Raw genomic sequence first — 20,417 nt, forward strand, 5'->3', positions numbered from 1 at the left:
TAATCCCTCGAGAATAAGAGACATCTTTTATTCTTACCGTTTGCATCCCGTTGGATATGTTACCCCTCAAAAGCTCCTGCTGGGATGCTGAACACTGGGTCTCGAGCTGTATTTTCCATTCTGAAGTGAAAACAGAAAAACAAACAGAAAAAGAAATGGAGTTATTTTTTAACTGGAGCTAAAAATAGGGCTCATTTCCTTTATTTTGAATTTGAGAAGAGATGAGTATTTTTTTTTTCTGTCCTGTTTTTGAGACTAAGCAGCCTCACCTTGAACTCACTGCATGGCCCACACTGCACTGACTCCATAACCATCCTACGCCAGGTTCCTGATTAGACAGATTTCAGGAATTTCAGGATAAGGACACTGGTCATATTAAAAGTTTATTCTATAAAAGTCAAAACTGATGGTGAATAGAAATTACCAGGGAAACACTGTAGAAAATTTCCAAGGAAAAAAAGAGCATTTCTCAAAGCAATAAACTTAAAGAAAGTTTTGATTAGAAATAAACTAAAAGAGTACTGGAAGCTGAAGATTTTCTTTTTCTGCTCAGAGTTCTGAGACAAATTTTATTTTGAGGAGCTTCATTATAGGAGCTGGGATGATTCCACAGGTAAAATGATATTGTGCAAGTGTGAGGACCTGAGTTCAGATCCCCAGAACTCACCTAAGGCTGGGCATGACAGCCTGTGTCTGTAATTCCAGTACAGCTATGACAAGATGGGATACTGAGACAGAGAAATCCTCTCAAGTTTTGGGGCCTGGCACATGCAATAGCAAACAAGCACACTGCCAGACAAAGTAGATGGTGAGAGCTGACCCCAACACACGCACTACAGCAGCACATGCATGCCCCCACATACACACATCAAAAACACATCATACACACATCAAACACACATCACATACACATCATACACACATCAAAAACACATCATACACACATCAAACACACATCATACACACATCAAACACACATCACATACCCATCAAACATATACCACACACACATCATACACTCATCAAACACACATTAAACACTCATCAAACACACATTAAACACTCATCAAACACTCATCAAAAACATATCATACACACATCATACACACATCAAAAACACATCAAACACACAGCAATACACACATCATACACACATCATAGTATACACACATCAAACACAGAAATATAAGGCCCTTCCATTCATCCACCCATTCACTTACTGAGTGTGTGTGCACACACTTGCATCACAGCTCACATACAGAGTGTGCCAGACTTTGGGAGTTGGTTCTCTCCTTCCACCACATGGGTTATAGGGACTGAACTTAGGCTGTCAGGCTTGGCCACAAGTACCTTTACCTACTGAGCCATCTCTCCAGTCTAACACAAGGGCTTTTTTTTTTAGTTTATTTCAGTTACAAACAGACTAAACTCTCATTAAATAGAGTTTCCATGAATACTGACCTGGAAAAACTATCTTCTGCCCTGTACTAAACTCTTCTTGTTCCAACCAAGAGATCACACTGGGTTTGATGAGCTGATATCCTGTGTACAAGGTAAGGGGTGTTAGTGAAAAGACCCATACAGAAAAATGACACAACTTCCCAGGGTGTAGGAATTAGAATTTTGCTTTTTATTCTCCCTCCAGCTTTTTGAGACAAGTGAAACTATCTAGCTAGGGCTGGCTTCAAGTTCACAGAAATCTTCCTCCTTCAGCCTCCCAAGTGCTTGAATTCCAGAAGTTGTCACCAAACCTGGCCAAGACTAGAGCTGTGATAATAACTGAGAAATTATCTTCAAAGGACAAATAATGCAAGTATCGGTCCTGCCTCATAAGTTTAGTTTGTTCTGGACTCTACGACCCCAATTAATTTAATCATATATACATTATAAAGAACTAGAGTTTTCTTTATGCAAGACTGGGGATTGCACCCAGGGCCCTGCTTATGAAGGCAGGTGCTCAATCATTGAGCCATATCTTAACCCAGGACTTTACTTTATTCAAACAGGAACCAAGAGAATTGCAACACAGAGATCTTTGTTCCTCTGGGGAAATAAACTACAATCGGTTCATATGAAGCATTATTCATCACAGACGTCAGGATAATTAAACTTTCTAATTTACTTATTCTTTTGTATGTGGGTATATGTGCTCAGTATGTGGGTGTGCGTGTAGAGATGAATACCTGAGAGATGGGGATCTCACTCAGGGCCTCATGCTCAGGCAGTCACCAGCTGCTTCCCACCTGCCCCCAAAAGGAAGCTGAACATAAGCTGTCTCAGAGCTCTCCTAGGGACAGGAGGAGGTCGGGAGATGCTGTGCCACCTCTCTGACTCCTACTGGAGAAATGCCTAGCTCTGGTTCTGGGTCCCTTAGATGGGATATCTGGGTCCCTTTGGTGGCACACTTAGTTCTCTTCCCTCTCTGTCTACTGCTTGTCCTTGGCGTGCCAATCTATCCAAGTCTCACTTCATGTCTGTGTTTTCACTTCTCTGCTTGGTTGTTGCTCTGTGTTTCATGTTCAACAGAAACAATGGTTAAAACTTTATCTGCTGGCTGTCCACCCTTGATTTAGTTTTAACTTGTTTAAAAGAAGAAAAAAAGCAGTCTAGTCTAAACACATAAGATGTGTGTTGTAGGACTGTCACACAGGTGAAGGTAGGTAGATAGAGCATCTCTACCTCCCGGTGAGGCAATACTTTGTGGCTAGGCAGACACTGGGCAGAACGGCCTGTTTCATCTGCAGACTGATACTGTCCAAGGGGGACCCCTTATGCAGAATAGACTGACAATTGTGAAAGCCAGAATTATCAGCCCTTCAAGATTTCTGCATTTCAACAGTCTGTCAGTTGATTTTGGGCCAGAAGACTGATGACTTGAGCTCACATGTTGCCTACAGAGGACTGTGCTAGTAGAGATTTGTCACTACAACCTCTCAGTTCTAGAAGCCATGTTAGGCTTCCTATGTGTATAGATATTTGGTCGTTCCCAGATTTCTGACGGGGTTGAAGACTGACTAGAGTCTCATAGCCTATCAGGCTGTTTAACTCTGAATATACATACTTTATTGGATGGTTATCAGACAGTATACAAGCTAGCCAAGATATAATATAGATGTGATGCCTTTCTTAAGCTGGAATGAACAACTAAATGTTCTGTTTAACTGATAGAGAGTTGGACTGGGTGGTAGATATATTTTATGCTTTTAATTACAAAATGATGATAGTTGTGCTCAGCTTATATTTCAGAGGAAAGTTTTTTTTAATTAGACAAAAAGGGTAAAATGTAGGATTGTCATAGGTATCATGGGCTGGTGTTGGATAGAACAAGGCCTGTCATTGGAAGAGAAGGAAGAGTAGGTAGGAGAAAAGTTTAAGGGAAGAGGAGGAGACTGGAGGAAACGGGAGAGAAGTTACAGAGAGAACATGGAGGCTGATGTTAAGATTCCACCCTGTACCTTTACAGGTTGTTGTGAATGTTCTTAAGGGATGGATAGGGCTTTGTATTTTTAGGTGGGCATTCATATTTTATCAATTGGATCAGAGATTATTGTGTTGTGTGTTCTTTCATGTGGTGAATTAAGTTTAAGAGAGTGTGTGGCGTCTGGGACGCTAAGCTCCACAGAGTTGGGATGTGTGCTTCTGACATGATGACAGCCTGCCTTGGGAACTAGGTGGGTAGAGAGATGGCTGCCAGGCTCAGAAGGAAGTCATCAGCAGTGTGATATGAGATGGGGCAGAACGAGTGAGAGGCTTTGCTGACTGAGATTAAGATATCTACTGTGGTGCTGGACCTAGTGGGGGATAAAAGACAACCTCATATTTATTATAATTTTACAACAGTGTGTGACCACTCCATGCTTGTTTCTGACTGGTCTTAAAAGTATAAATATGCTCTGCATGTCTTGGTTATAGATTACTGACTTACAAGTTATTGGGTATGATTAAAAATTTCTAACACTGGTAACAGAAAGTTAGCTTAAAACTGGTTGGAGTCATTTTAAACAACAACATGTGGCATGAGCCAACCCAGGGAAACAGGTCTCTATAGGTACCCCAAAACTGGGATAATATTTTATGTAATTCTTGTCCTAGAAACCAGAATTATAAAAGATAAGTTTTAAAATAATGAGAAATTAAAAACTGCACCATCATGCACTCATACATAAGAACTGACAGCCAAAGTTTGTAACAAGAAAGTAATGAACTTGGTGTTGATTTTAGAGAGAATGGGTTGTTGGCACTGCTAAAAATTGGTTTTGCTTTCCAAAATTGTTATGCTCTAATAGTGCAAAAGAAACTTAAAAATTATAGTTAAACTGCCAATGTTCCACTGGCTGCAGTTCACAATTCAATCATAAGCTCAAGATTTTAACTCACCCATATTTGTAATTAAGAAGAAATCAGGCAAATGGAGATTAACACAAGATTTATGAAAGGTTAATGAAACTACAGAACCTATGGGAGCATTACAACCTGGCTTGCCTACTCTCCAAAAAATATGTATAAGATTATTATAGATTTAAAAGATTGTTTTTATACTATTCCTTTGCATCTTCATGATTGTAAAGGTTTGCAATTAGCATGTCTGCTTGTAATTTCAAAGAATACATTGGAAACTTATGCCACAGGGAATGGCTAGTAGTCCTTCCTTATATAAAACTTCTGTTGTTGCTTCAATATAAGAAGTTAGGACCTGAATCCTTCAGTGTATGTTATTCATTATATGGGTGGTATTTTATTAGCTGATCCTCTGAGGAAGTTTTACTACAAGCTTTTGCTCTTATACAACGAGCTTTAAATTTTGGGGGAGTAGTTGTTGCTCCAAAAAAGATTGAAAGGCAATATCCTTTTCAATATTTGGGACATCAGTTATATGCTAAACAATGTGGCACAGAAGAGTCAAATAAGAAAAGACAGCTCGCTTACTTTAAATGATTTTCAAAATCTGTTAGATGTTAATTGGCTAAGACCTCACTTTATGATCACCACAGGAGGACTTAAGCCTCTGTTTGATATTCTCAAGGGGAATACAAATCCTCATTCCCCTCTATGATTAACTGATGAGGGAAAATAGCTTTGCAGAAAGTAGAGGAAGCTATTGGTCAACAACAGACGCATTATATAGACTACGATCACTTGTTGGCTGTTTGCACCCACAGCAGGCCTTTGACAAAAGGGACCATTAATGTGAACTCATCTTTCCTTATCTCCAAAGGAAGTTTTAACACTGTTCTGAAGCTGTTGCTGTGTTAATACAGAATTGTAGGTTAGAATCACAAAAGTATTTTGGGAAAGAACTTGATGAAATATTCCTTATTGCAAACAGCAAATAAATTGGTTATTGCAGAATACTGATATTTGGCCTTTTGCATGTGCAAACTTTTCAGGCAATAATTAGACAAAATCATTATCCAAAAGACAAGTTGTTACAACTTGCCTCTATGTGTGCTTTTGTATTTACTGTAAATTTGCACATACGACCAATAGAGAATGCACTTACTGTATTTACGATGGCTCATCTAATGGGAGGCAGCATATGTAACTGGATCACATGTTTATTCTCTTGACTTTCCCTGCTCCAGCACAGATAATCGAGTTAGGTGCTGTAGCCACTGCTTTTGAAATGTTGAAAAACCAAGCTTTTAATTTGTATACTCACAGCCAATATAATGCTCTTGGTTTACAATTGCTTGAAACTGTTCTTTTTAGATTACTGCTAATTCTCAAATTTTACAATTATTTACGCAAATATAACTTAATTCAAGAGAACATACTGTGCCTAACTTTATAGGCCATTTAAGAGCTCATACTGGGTTGCCTGGACCACTTAGTGAGGGCAAGGCCACAGCAGATCTGTATGCCAGGCAGACTGTAGGTCTCACACAGGAACAATTAGCCATGCAGTCTCATTCTTCACATCATCACAACTGTAAAGACTTGTCCTGAATGTCCTCAGTTTCTTCCTGTACCACATAATGGTGTTAATCCTCGAGGACTCACACCTATTCGATTATGGTAAATGGATGTTAATCATTTCTGATCTGGGAAAATTAAAATATATACATGTGACCATTGACACCTTCTCAGGCTTTCTTGTTGCAACTGCTTTAACAGGAGAAGCAGCTGGAAATGAAATTGTTCATTGCTTATGTTTCTCTGTCCTGGGTGTTCCAAATCAGATTAAGGCAGATAATAGAAAGGACTACTGCAGTCAAGCCTTTGAGATGTTTTGTCAAGAATTCACTATTGGCCATACTACTGGGATTCCTTATACTCCTCAAGGACAAGCTATTGTAGAACTTTAAAACAGTATCTTCATAAAATAAAAAGGGGGAGTTATATCCCCATATACCACAAATTTATTTAAATCATGTTCTTTTATTTTTCATTATAAAATTTGGATGAAGGAACTCTCTGCTGAGTGTTTATGGCACCCTACAACTAGGCATACTTATGCCTAGGTGAAATGGAAGAATCCACTTACTGGCATGGCATGACCCTGATCAGGTATTTAATAGGGGAAGAGGGCATGTTTGTGCTTTTTCCCACAGGATGCTGAAGGAGCGTGGTAGCTGCTGGTGACTGGGGAGACATGCTGATGCTGGGACAAAGAATGATGCTGACTGTGAGCTTGCTGAGTGCCCTGACAGTGGTGGCAGGGAAGCTGTACTGGACATATGTTCCTGACCCACTTTGCTTGCCTATATCCCAGTCTGTACAAGCTGCCTTGCCTCAAATTTTTAGACCTGAACTGGAAACTGTGGAAAGTGACTTCAAAACGTTAAATAAGAGAAGTTATCATTTCTCTTCTCTTTCCTTTAATGTGACACGTTATTCTGACTCAATCATGGACTTGTCTGAAAATCAATCCAATACTGGACAAAAGGAAATGACAGTCTTCATTTGGAAGGCTGGTTCTGGCATTTTCAGAGACATATTTGAAAGTTGACAACTGCCGTGTATGAAGTCACATTTGCAGTGGATAAAATTAGAACAGGATCTGGGTCTCCAACAATTGTTAGTGCATGTGTTACGGCTCCTAATCTTTGATTAATTGGCCATGTTAAAATTACTTTTGTTTCTTCTACAATATTTAATGTAAGTTATGTTGATTGTACACTTTCTAATTGTGTTAATGTACTGAAATCTGGCATGTCTGTTTTGATGGTCTATCAATCAGCCTTTGTTTTATTGCCTGTGAGTATTACAGAACCTTGATATTCTGAAAAAAGTTTGCAGATACTGAAAGAAGTGAGTCAGGCTTTAAAGAGAAGCAAGAGGATAGTGGGCTTGATCATTGCTGGTACAGCAGCTCTAACTGCATTAACACTGGCACCACTGCTTTCTGCAATTGCTTTGACACAGGAAGTCAAAACATACTTTTGTTAGTCAGTTAGCAAAAAACATTATTAAAGCTCTGAGTATTCAGGAGGATTTAGACAGGCGTTTGGAACAACAGATTGATGCTCTTTATGATACAATTCAAATTATTGGAGAGGAGGCCATCTTGAGTGTCATGCTAAATACCAATGGGTTTGTGTCACTTCTAAAATTTACAGTGATAGTCCCTATAATTGGGGGAAAAGTTCAGACATTTGCAGGGTATTTGGCATAACTCTAACACCTCTCTGGATGTTTTAACTTTGCATATCGAGATTATGGATTTAAAGAATGCTGACCTGCTGAGTTTTGATGCTGCAGATACTGCTGATAAAATTATTTGTGGCCTGAAGTCAGTTTTTCCATCTTGATCAATCTTCAAGAACAGCATATACAGCTTGACCATGCTAGCCCTTCTTGTCCTTGGGAATGTTTTTATTCCTGCCCATTGTGATAAACCCTGCCTTAAACAACATCAACATGTTGGCAGCCAAAATACAAGGCTTGAAACTAAAAATGGAACCCCAGACAGAGTTATTAATTTAACAGGCTGGCAAGCCAAGGTTGGGTAAGTTTCTGCACAGTGCCTTACCAACCTAAAACAGAATAGCATTACTTTTGAAAATGCATATTCCAAGACAAGAAAGGAAGACGTTTTTGTCAGAACAACCTAAGACATAAGCAGTCTTGCTTATGAAATAAAAAAGGGAGAGATGTGGAGAGCTCTTGGTGCCACTTATAGAAATTTGAGTAGTCAATGGGCTCAAGGAAGTAGGCTCAGATAAGAATGTTATGTTCGCAGTTGGGCTAATACAAAGCTCAAGATAAATTTCAGGCTAGGAATGTGTGACATTCCTTTTATCTTAGTCATCCTGACAAGGCCCTGAACACTGACCAGGGAGCTTAGTTTATTGCCTTGTTCGATCTCTTTCTCTTTAATCTAAGAACTAACCCTATTTTTTGCAAGTACCTAGAATGATATAAAAACTGCCTGGGAAAAAGTAAACCCTCTTCAGCCTCAGCACTGCCAAGAGACATGTTATAGTGTTGTCTAATTGTCTTTCTCTTTTCGATCCTCACTCCCTCCCTTGAGACCCTGTTGATTGACTGAGCTGGCTTGGTCGGTCTCTTAACCACTGAGTCATCTCTCAAACTCCAGAGAATTTTTTGACACAGAAATGATAAACAATTTTACACTGTTTCCAATTTAGCCTATTAAATATGGAGAAGGAAAATATATTCTTTCTTTTGGGAAGTAGGAGGCAGTTTTTGAGACAGGGTTTCTCTATGCAGCCCTTGCTGTCCTGGAACTTACTCTATAGACCAGGCTGGCTTCAAACTCAGAGATGTGCCTGCCTCTGCCTCCTTAGTGCTGGACGAAAGGCATGTGCCACCATGCCCAGCGAAAATATATATGAAGAAACCTTGGACTTTTAAAAAACACCCTGGTAGATTAAAACATATTAGGGTGGTAGACACCTTTAATCCCAGAAGGCAGTAGCAAGGGTAATCTCTGTGAGTTTGAGTCAGCCTGTTTTACATCTCAAGTTCTAGGCTAGCAAGGGCTATGCTGAGATCCCCCGTCTCAAAACAAAACAACATGGAGTTAGGGGTGGAACCGTCTTATTAGACTTGCTGTCACCACTCCTAAAACAGTCAGTACACAAGGGCTGCTGGTAGCAAGAGCAGTCTCACCTACTGTGGCCAGGTTCTTGTAGTTCTCCAGCATCACCTCTCGGTAGAGGGTTCTCTGATCTGGGTTCAGTGAGGTCCACTCCTCTTGGGTAAAGTCCACAATCACATCATCAAAGCTCACTAACTCCTGAAATATTGCAGACATGTTGGTTTGAGCCAAATGAGAACTGTTAATGATCATGGGTGGATGAAGAAATAGGACCCAGCATCTACAGAAAACTCCCCGGCCTCCGATTATCTAACACCAGGGTTAGGTGGCTTTACTAAACTGCATGTGTCTGTGTGTCTGTGTATGTCTGTGTGTGTGTCTCTGTGTATGTATACATGTGTAGTGGTAGGAATACTTAACTGTGCAAGTTCATGTGGAAGCCAAAGGTTGATGTTGGAATTTCTTTTTCAGTTGATTTTCTGAGGCAGGGTTTCTCACTGAACCTGGAAATTTGCTGTCTCAGCTACACTAGCTGACTAGGCCTGGAATCCACCCCTCTCTACCCACAGTGCCATGTTTTACATGGGTGGTGGGGATCAAGCCCTTCACCCACTGAACCATCTCCCTGGTACCCCAGACCCTTGACTAGCACACTAGACAGGACTCTTATCACTAAGCTCCATCCCCAGGCCTGTTCTTACTCTGGATTTCCTCAACTCACATGCCACTGCTGAACAGCAACTGATATCAGCAGTACACAAGAAAATACTACGGTACTTCTCTGTATTAAGTGCACTGACTAGTGCATCCAAGATATGTGACAGATGAGCATACATGAATAAATGTCTGTAGAAAAGGCCACTGTTGTCTACCTTGTCATCTATCAGAGCAGCCAACAAAGGAAGAAACATGCAGTGCTGACCAGGGGTCAGCAAGATGGCTGACCATCTGAGTGTGATCCACAGACACACATGACACAAGGAGAGAACTGAATCCTGCAAACTGTTCTCTGAATTCACACATCATTACATTTGTGTTTTCCCGTGTGTGTGCGCATGCACACATTTTACCTGATAATTTGTCAGGCAATCAACCAACATCATTTCGGCTGATACTTTTTCTTCCTGAAGGCAGACTGAGTCCCCTGAAGGACCTTATGGAAAAAGAGAGAGGTGTAAATACTCAGTTCTTCAGAATTCTCATCCAAAGACACAGAAGTCATTCTGGCCTACAACGAAAGCCGTATGTAATCGATCTAACTCCATACTGATCTCTCCCTCCCTACTGCTCTCTCCCTTTCTCGTTCTTTGTCTCTCAACCTATTTCTCTCCTCCCTTTCCCTTTCTTGCTCCCCGCCTCTCTCACACACACTTGCATGGTCTTTCCCACCTTCACAGAACAGTCCTGCCCCATCTACAACCTGAAAGAAGGCAAGGCATGCAGCTTATTAGGGTAACCTTTATTAATAACAACCTCAGTCCACAAGTCAGGAGGCTTATACTCTGAAGATATTACCTTTTCAGGCTGGCCCATAGCTCAGTACAGCACTTGCCTGGCACATGCAGGGCCACCTTCCATCTCAGCAAAAAAATTGGGTGTGGTGATGCATATCTGTTATCCCAGCTCAAGTGGTAGAAGCAAGAGGATCGGAAAGTCAAGGCCATCAACCGGTTCCTAGCAAATTTGAGGCCTCCATGAGCTACATAGGGCCCTATCCCAAAAATGAAAAATTTTGGGGGATAGAGAGATGGCTAAGTGGCTAAGAGTACTGGATTCTTTTCCAGAGGACCCAAGTTCAGTTCTGAGCATCCACATGGCAGCTTACAGCTGTCTAGTCCCAAGGGTTCTGACACTCTGCTCTGGCTCCTGTGGGCTCTACCTACAAGATGCATAGACAAACATTCAGACAACACACACTCATATATATATATATATATATATATATATATATATATATACACACACATATATATATATACACACATATATATATATATAAAATCTAAAACAAGTACGTTACTTGTCATGATTATAAAACTCCTAAAGAAGACTGCACCTTTCCCTTGTAACATACTTCAGAGAAGTTTCAATATCCCTATAGGCCAGCAAGTGGGTAAAGGCACTTAACTTCCTGCCAAGCCTGTTGACCTGAGTTCAGTTCCAAAGAACAATCTGGTGGAAGAGAACTGCCTCCTAAAAGTTGTGCTCCCTCCCCACTTCCCCTTTCTCTCTCAAAAAGGAAGGAAGGAAGGAAGGAAGGAAGGGAGGGAGGGAGGGAGGGAGGGAGGGAGGGAGGGAGGGAGGAAAGAAGGAAAGAAGGAAGAAAGGAAGAAAACATACCTTTAAAACATGTGGAGAATGATTGAGGAAAACTTCCAGTGTGGATCTCTGACTTCCACGTGCCCACACCACATATATACACATGAACTCACATACACATACACACGAACACACACACACACACACACACACACACACACACTCACGGAGGGGACCCACCAAAAAACAAAAACAAAAACAAAAAAACCCCTAGAGCACCTTTCAAGTACTAGATAACTTGCCTGGAAACACTTGAAAGCAGTGAAAGGCTTAACTAACCCCTTCACAGGAAAGGGACAAGGCAAACTCAGAATGTGCACTTACTGTTACTTACTGAGTATCTTCTCAAAGAATGACCCTGCTGTATTTAGATTTCATGTGTGTTAGTGTTTGGCTTGCACATATGTCTGTGCACCACATGTATACCTCCTAATGCTTGCAGAGGTCAGACGAAGAAGGCATTGGATCCCCTGGAATTGGAGTTACAGGAAGTTGTGGGGCACTATTTGGGTGCTGGGAACTGAACTGGAGTTACAAGAGCTATAAGTGTTTTTAACAGCTGAGCCATCTCTCTGTTCCTGAGAACCACCTTTTTAGATTATTTTAAAAGAATCACTGCTTGCTTCGGCAGCACATTTACTAAAATCGTAACGAGGAACAATATCGAGAAGATTAGCATAGTCCCTGTGCAAGGATGACACGCAAATTCTTGACACATTCCATATTTTTGCATTCAGGATGTAATATATGAGAAGAGAATAAATAAAAAAAGTAAAAATGTCAGTAACATAAGCTATTGTGGCCTAGAACACTGTGCTACTATATACAGTACTACTTAGGGAACCTCAGGAATTCCGAGAAATCGTGTCAGTAGAACTTACCGTGGGACAATGAATCAGGAGCTGCCATCCTGTAACACGGGAAGTGTGCATGAGGACTCCTTTCACTGAGGCAAGCCTCGCTTTAGTGCAGCTGATGAGTTTTAGCGAACAGTGGCGCTCTATCACCGGTGTACACAACTGTTAGCATTCCTGTCATAGCAATCGCTAATTAACACAAATTATCATTATCTATCAACTTCACATAAACTATATCCAGGAAATACACAAGGAGACCACTAAGCACAGTACTCCATGAAACATGAATCCTAGTGATATTAACTGTAGTTCAATGAGAAATGTTATTTATGTAGCAGACAATGTGCAAGGAGGTGTGTGTATGTGTGTGTGTCCAATTAATCATTATCACCACCCTTCACAGTAGATATCACTGCCCTAAAAATATCTACAGTCAAAGCAAAGTCTAGTGTTGCACACTTATAATATATAATGCCAGCCCATGGGAGACTAAGTTAGGGGAATTGCTGTGAGTTCAAAGCTATCCTGGGACACAAAACCTTCTCTCAAACAGGGAGCTAGCAAGATGGCTAAGCAAATAAAGGTATCTGCCACCGGATAATGTAAGTCTGAAAAGTTGAATTTGCTCTTCAGGACCCATGTAAAGGCGGAAGGAGAGAACCACCACAATAGACTGTCTTCTGAGCTCATGAGGTGGCATGTGTACCCTCCTCCCCACATCATATGCTACATACACATGCAGAGAAGTTAACCATAAACTCTAAAACAGAATAGGAAAGCGTCTATGTTCACAGAGCACTGTTCCTCATTTATCATCCAGTGATAAATGGTGATGCAGGACTTGAAGGCAGGTAAGGGTTTCTTTCTTTAGCATGCAAACTTTCTCTCATCTTTAACAAGTGGTAAAACTGTATGTACACAGGCAAATCATTACTTTCTTATTTATTTGTGTGTGTGTGTGTGTGTGTGTGTGTGTGTGTGTGTGTGTGTGTGTGTGTGTGTTTTTAAAGAGAGGCCACAGGTGTCCAATGCCCTTTTTGATCCTTCTCCACTTGTTCATTTAAGGCAGGGTCTCTCCTAGAACCCAGGGTTCCTGTTTTCTCAGCAATGCTGAAAGCCAGATTGTCTCCCACTCTCCTGAGGACTGGAGTTACTCATGCTTGCTGGACATCTGGCTTGACACCAGTGCTTGGATCCCCAGTGTTCCTAAACACTGAGCCATCTTTATGGTCCCAAAATAATTCTTTTGTTTCCAGGTAGATTTTTCTTGGTGGTAGTATTTAAATCTGTTTTACAGGTGTGGGAGATAGAACTCAGAATCTCATATGTGGTAGATAAGAGTTCTACCTCTGAACTATCTTAAATAGTTCTTAAATGGAAGGGTATTTGGGCAGGGAGAAACCTCAGAATATAATTTAAGCTGTAAGCAACCTCAGCAAGGTTTTGGTAGAAAACACTAAACTCAAAAGACATGCCTTTTCCTGCTGGCACCGGGGAGGTGAGAGCAAAGTCAGGCCTTGCTCAACTCCTGTTCTCTGGGTCTTCTCCGAGACCCATCTTTCTACAGTGGAGTTTTGTCTTAGGGGTCTGTGTGTCTGCCTAAGTCAAGATCTCACTGTACAGCTGTGGCTGGCCTCACCCTCACAGCAATCCTCCCACTCGGTCCCTCAGATCCCAGGGTGGCTGGCACTTGCCGTGGTGCTCCTGCTCTACCTCTCAGTGTTTAAACTCCACACCCAAGTTTGCTTTCATTTACTTTTCACATCTTTTTTCTTTTTCTTGCTCCTTTTTTTCCCTCAAGGTCAGAGTTTTTATGCTGCCCTGGCTACCATGGAACTTGCTCTGTAGACCAGGGATCCACCTGTCTCCACCTTTAGAGTACTGTAAATAAACAAAACAAAACAAACCACAGTATCGTGTCCTGCACTGGCCTCGAACTCACTGTGTAGCCAAGATTGGCCTTGAACGTCTAATCCTCTGGCCTTTATCTCCCAAGTGCTGGAATTAACACAGATGTGAGCATCATGCCCAGCGTGTGTGGTAATACTGGTCAAACCCAGTGCCTTGTGCATGCTAGGCAAGCACTCTACAACTGAGTTATGTCCCCAACCCCTTTTGATTCTTTCATCATTAAACATCATATATTTAGAAAATAACTCTGGGGACCAGAGAGATGGCTTAGCTATTAAATCCTAGGCTTACAACCAAAAACATAAAAAAAGATTTCTGTTAAAATTTAAAGACAAGTATTTATTAACTGAACCCTAACTGGAGCCTAAAGTTACGGAGTTCAGTAGCTATACAATGGATTCACTCAGAAACCTTACATACACCTCATCCCACACATTAGACTAAAACACTGGCTCTAAGATATAACTAAAGCTCAAACACAAACTTTTTCTGTGGGAAGCCAGGAAGTGTGGGCATAAAGGCTAACAGACACTGGACGTCCTGCTCTGTCTCTCCACCATATTCCACCGAGACAGGCGCTCAGTAAACATGGAGCTAGGCTGGCAGCCAGCAAGCCCTGGCTATCCTTTATCTGCCTGTGATACTGGTGGGGTTGCAGGTACACAAATGACCATGCCATGGGTATTGGGGCCTTGAACTGTTTCTCGTGCTTGTATAGTGCATGCTCAGACCCCGTAAGCCAACTCCTCAGCTCACACACACACGTCTTTGACAACCGCATGGTTCCAACACATGCCTAAGCAAGACTAAACACTTATCTCCTCAGAAAGCCCCTTGCTCTCTTCCTGCCTCAGTCTGCCGAGTGCTTGGATTACAGCTATGTACCACGATGCCTGGCCCCCAGACAAGCATGTATTTTATCTACCATATTTAATGATCTATATATGGATATGGGGCACGTGGCTCATTTTTTTCAAATGTTGACTGTGGAGGCAAAAAAGCCAAAAACGGACAGCAGGATCCCACACTCTATTGCTCCAGTGGGAGCTTAACTCCAGTAAGCCCTGGCATCTCATGCCAAACAGTCAATCTCTTTCCCCTTTTTATTAAAAAATGATTCTTTTCAGGGCTGGAGAGATGGCTCAGCAGTTAAGAGCACTGACTGCTCTTCCAGAGGTCCTGAATTCAATTCCCAGCAACCACATGGTGGCTCACAACCATCTGTAATGAGATCTGATGCCCTCTTCTGGTGTCTGAAGACAGCTATAGTGTTCTTATATACATAAAATACATCTTTTTTAAAAAAAGAAAGAAAACGGATTCTTTCCTTATTCACTATATCTTGATTACACCAATCTTAGCATTATAAAGCTTGCTACCTAACAGGATACTGAATTATCACCTCTTATGTCAATGACCCTACAAATGACCCAGGAGACAAGTCAGAAAACTTTTTAGCAGCTACAGGAGGTCCCCATTCTCTCTTGGCAGCAGCAATTCCCTGAGAGTGTATTATATCATTAGTTTATATGTGTGTGTATGGGTGTGCATGTGTATTGTGTATGTTTATATGTATATGTGTGTATGTGTGCATGTGTGTGAATGTATGTTTGTGTATATGTGTGTGCATGTGGGTGTGTATGTGGGTATATATGTATGTTTATGTGAACATGTGTGTTTATGTGTATATATATGTGTGTGTGCATGTGTGTATATGTGTGTTTGTGCATGTGTTTGTGTGTGTGCATGTGTGTGTATATGTGTTTGTGTGCGCATGTGTTTGTGTGTGTGCATGTGTGTGTATATGTATTTGTGTGTGCATGTGTTTGTGTGTGTGCATGTGTGTGTATATGTGTGTTTGTGTGTGCATGTGTTTGTGTGTGTGCATGTGTGTGTGTTTGTGTGTGCATGTGTTTGTGTGTGTGCATGTACGTGTATAGGTCCGAGGACAATCTCTGGAGTGGTTCTCACCTTCCATCATTGTGTGTGTTATAGGACCACCCTCAGGCTGTCAAGCAGCTGAGCCATCTCTACAGCCCCATAACATACTCACTTCATAAAAACTTTGTATCTGGTCTAATAAACATTTTTACTCCCATGCCTTGAGCTCTCTGTTCCCAAGGTATTTAATCTAACTTATCTCCTACTTAAGAATACAGCTGGGAGGAATAAATTAATATCGTCTCCTGTAATTATGGACTTGCCTTGAAATATTTGCTATATACATTATATTTCAGGTTGGGCACACATTTTGAACATTAGTAATTAACTGCTGAGCCATCTCTGTAGCACCCCAAAACCATGAATTTAGTGGTTCTGGTCTAAGAGTGTGATGGTGGTGGTGATGATGATGGATGTGGTGTAGGAGCAGGTATACGACAAAACACATGCGAGATTGAAGGCAACTTCCAGAAATAGGCTTAGTCCTCTCACTGTGACTGAACACTAGCCGTTAGACTTGAAAGCACACTTCAGCTGAGTCTTCTCTCTAGTCCTTTACGTATCTATATTTCATTATTAGTCATTATAGCCTGTGTGCACGAGTGTATATGTGCCATGGTATACAGGAGAAAGTAAGCCAACAACTCTGGAAGGCTGTTTCTTTCAACTGTGGGTTCCAGAGACTGAATTCTGACCAAGTTTGCACAGCAATCGCTTTACCCACTGAGCATCTCGGTACCTTTTAAAGGTTTCATTATTACTATATGTATGTGTGAGTGTGCGCAAAGGCACACACGGAGAAATCAAAGAGCAATCTGGAGGTGGTTCTCTCCTCCCATGTGGGCCCCCAGGATTGGCCTCAGGACACCATACTTAGCAGCAAGCACCTTTACCGGCTGAGCCCTCTTACTGGCCCTCCTCCTTTTTGATCATCCCAGGTGCTGGGATTATAAATGTGCACCTTTATTCCTGGTAATTCGTGTGTGTGTGTGTGTGTGTGTGTGTGTGTGTGTGTGTACACATGTGCACTCACCACAGGTGTCCAAGTGCATGTGTCAGAGGGTATTAGATATCCTGAGTTAGAATTACTGCTGGCCTGACTTGAATGCTGGGAACTGAGCTTGGATCCTCTGGAAGAGCAGTAAGTACTTCTAACTGCTGAGCCATGGTTCCAGCACAGCTCAATATCTTAAACAGCAACTGGGTGACAGCTAGCACTTGTCACCTGACACCAGTCTGACTTAGCTCCCACTGGATTATAAATCTAACTGGAGAGCGTGACATGTGACAAAGCACATCGGTCATCCTCCCCTGAGGAGGGTGGCAAGAGGATCAGTTCAAGGTCACTCCTGGCCACACAGTGAGGTTAAAACCAACCTCGAAAACTCAACAAAAAGATAAAGCCAAACCCCTACAACATGAAGAGTGCCATTAGACTACGGCAAGGGTTTGGAACCCATTTCAACCAGACACTCCATTTGCTATTCATACCCAAGACCAGACACCTCTCATGCAAAGTAATGTTTTCAAAACAGGATCTTGAGAGTCCAGAGTAGCCCTGAACCTCCTACCCTGCTCTCAGCTTCTGCAGTGTTGGAATTATGTACCTGTGGCTATTTGGCCAAAGTTAAATGCTGAGAATGATGGCTACTGAAACATAATTTTGGGATTTCCTTGTCTGTTTTGTATAAGAAATATATAGACAGCAGGATGCAGCTGGAATGGCTCCCCCCACCCCCCGAGGGTGGGCAAAAGCCTACTATTCATTCAATACACACTAAAGACTTTTAAAAATATTTATTATTTTGTGTGTATGTGTAGGCATGTACATGTTAAGATCAGATGACAACTTTCAAGAACGTGTTCTCTCCTTCCACTATGGATTCCAGGGATCAAATTCAGGTTATAAGACTTAGAACATAAGTGGGTTTGCCCACTGAACTAAACAATCTTGGTTGTTTGTATTGTTTGGTTTGGTTTCTCTGTGTAGCCCTGGTTGTCCTGAAACTTGCACTGTAGACTAGGCTGGCTTTGAACTCAGAGATCCGCCTGGTTCAGCTTCCCAAGTGCTGGGATTAAAGGGTTGCCACCACCACCCAACCATGAACTAAGCAATCTTACTGAAAGCAACTTAAGAGGCTGATGGGTTTATTGGCTTACTACTAGAAACTACAGTCTGTCACTGAGGGGCAGGACTTCAAGCAGTTACTTACATCACTGACAACTGAGAGCAGGGAAAGGAATGGGTCCTTGCTGGCTTGCTCCCTCTACTCAGCTTGCTTTCTCTTGTCTTATATGTTTCAGAGTCCAAAACCAGGAAATGGTGGCACCCTCAACAGGGTGGGCCTTCCTATTGAAATTAACACTCAAGACAATGCCCCCACTGACATGCTCACAGGCAAACCTGATTGACACAGTTCCTTACTGAGACTCTTTCCAGGTAATTCTATATTGACAAGTTGACAATTAAAAGCTAACTATTGGGCTGGAGAGATGGCTCAGTGGTTAAGAGCACAAGCTGCTCTTCCAAGGGTCCTGAGTTCAAATCCCAGCAACCACATGGTGGCTCACAACCATCTGTAATGGGATCTGATGCCCTCTTCTGGTGTGTCTGAAGACAGCTACAGTGTACTTATATATAATAAATAGAGAACTCTTAAAAAAAAAGCTAACTATCACATCACAGAGGAGAAAAATAAATAATCCAATAGGATGGGTTAAATGAAGAAGGGACAGGGGGTTGGGGACTTAGCTCAGTGGTAGAGCGCTTGCCTAGGAAGCGCAAGGCCCTGGGTTCGGTCCCCAGCTCTGAAAAAAAGAACCAAAAAAAAAAAAAAAAAAAAAAAGAAGGGACAGGAGGGCAGAATAAAAGCAGGAATACAGGAAAGACATGGCTTTTGAAAACACTGGGTATGGGTTCACAGTTTCTTGGAATGGGCTCAATTTTAAAAGGCTTTTGAAAATATTATATGGAAACCTACCTTCCTAAAATACAGACTTACATAAAGAGGACTTAAATAGAGTTACCCTATAACCACACAACGATACCTCTACTGGCTACCACAGGATAACACATAAAAAGTTCAGTGCCAGGAACGAATTACCTTTTCTGGGTTTGTTGGTCAGTCGTGCTGCACAGACGTCCAAACATTACAGACCATGGCTCTTGCTTACCCACAACGTGAGGATACGACCCTATTGCTGCAGACACCACATACTTTAGTCCCAGAACATGAAGAAATCAAACTGGTATTAACCTGGAAGCCTCACACTACTGCCTAGCTTTTATAGTGCTGAATGTTATGCACGCTAAGGGAGAAAAGGAATCACCAATCTTATCCAGCTATGAACTCTGCAAGCTACAATAACGAACAGTCTGGAAAGATGTCCCCACTGATGCAGAAGTGGCACAAATGCTATGGGAATACTTTCTGATTGGAGTTAAGGCTCTCTGCACAAGATTGAACCCATTCCAAGAAACTGTGAACCCATACCTAGTGCTATCAGAACCAAGAAACTGAGGCTAGGTAGGATTGAGACCCTAGGGGAACCTACCACTGTTGTTCTGCTAAATAGACATAGTATTAAAAAAGAAAATGCCTAATAACGTATCACTACACCAATAGATTAGTACATCTCTTAACTCTTCATCAGAGAAGCTTCCTGCGGTACATGGCAATCAACAAAGACCCACAACTGGTCAGACTGCTCAACCCATGAGACATCTCTATCACACCTTTCCTCTCAAGGCTCAGGAATCATCATGGAAGAGGGAGTAGAAAGAGCTGGAAGCTACAAATGACCTCCATGAATGTGTTTCCCAGACAGACTGGGGTATATGAGCAAACGAACTCACAGAGGTGGTGATAATATGACCAGGACCTCTGCAAGCTCAAACTAGACAAATCCCACACAGAGGGGAAAGGAGACAGAGTCTGACGCCTGGCAGAGGAACAGCTGGTCCTCAGCTTATAGGAGGAGAATCAGTTGTCCACAGTTCAGCGGCTGCACGATCTGGGCAGCACAAATTGTATGACGAGAGGAGGGAGAAACGGAGGAGAAGGAGGCAAAAGCATAAAAGCTGTGCAGGAAGGGAGGAGGGAAGAGATCCGAGAGAAGGTGTGAGAGGAAGTGGATATGATAAATATACAATGTATGAAACTCTAAAGGGAAGAAGAAACCAGCCATCACGGGCATTTTATGATACCACTAAGCAATTGCAAAGGGTAATGATAAGGTGTTGGCTGGCAACTATGATATGATTTTGACAAAACATGCTGAATGAGTGTCAATACTAAAGGCTTTGTGTTTGTGGCACATCCTATTAACACACAACTCAACACACTAATTGCTCTCATATTTATATCCCAGTATGCTATTCATGA

At 41.7% G+C, this 20,417-nt stretch overlaps 1 protein-coding gene and 1 pseudogene across 48 annotated transcripts in view; one reads left to right on the plus strand and one right to left on the minus strand.

The window, feature by feature from the left end:
* Zfp426 (zinc finger protein 426) overlaps window positions 1-20,417 on the minus strand; it is a 32,065-nt gene that overhangs the window by 2,890 nt on the left and 8,758 nt on the right. For 23 of the 48 annotated variants that reach the window (XM_087563813.1, XM_087563796.1, XM_087563820.1 and 20 more), the window contains 5 exon segments: window positions 12,205-12,354; window positions 10,075-10,157; window positions 9,076-9,202; window positions 1,462-1,542; window positions 38-120 (listed from right to left, as the gene is read on the minus strand). In XM_087563813.1, coding sequence (XP_087419939.1) covers window positions 38-120; window positions 1,462-1,542; window positions 9,076-9,202; window positions 10,075-10,157; window positions 12,205-12,232 — 402 coding nt within the window. In that variant the 5' untranslated portion in view covers window positions 12,233-12,354. 48 annotated transcript variants of the gene reach the window in all.
* On the plus strand, window positions 11,939-12,052 carry LOC120094410 (U6 spliceosomal RNA; annotated as a pseudogene).

Source organism: Rattus norvegicus, chromosome 8 (assembly GCF_021556685.1).
Source record: "Rattus norvegicus strain SHRSP/BbbUtx chromosome 8, alternate assembly SHRSP_T2T, whole genome shotgun sequence".
Classification (NCBI taxonomy): domain Eukaryota; kingdom Metazoa; phylum Chordata; class Mammalia; order Rodentia; family Muridae; genus Rattus; species Rattus norvegicus.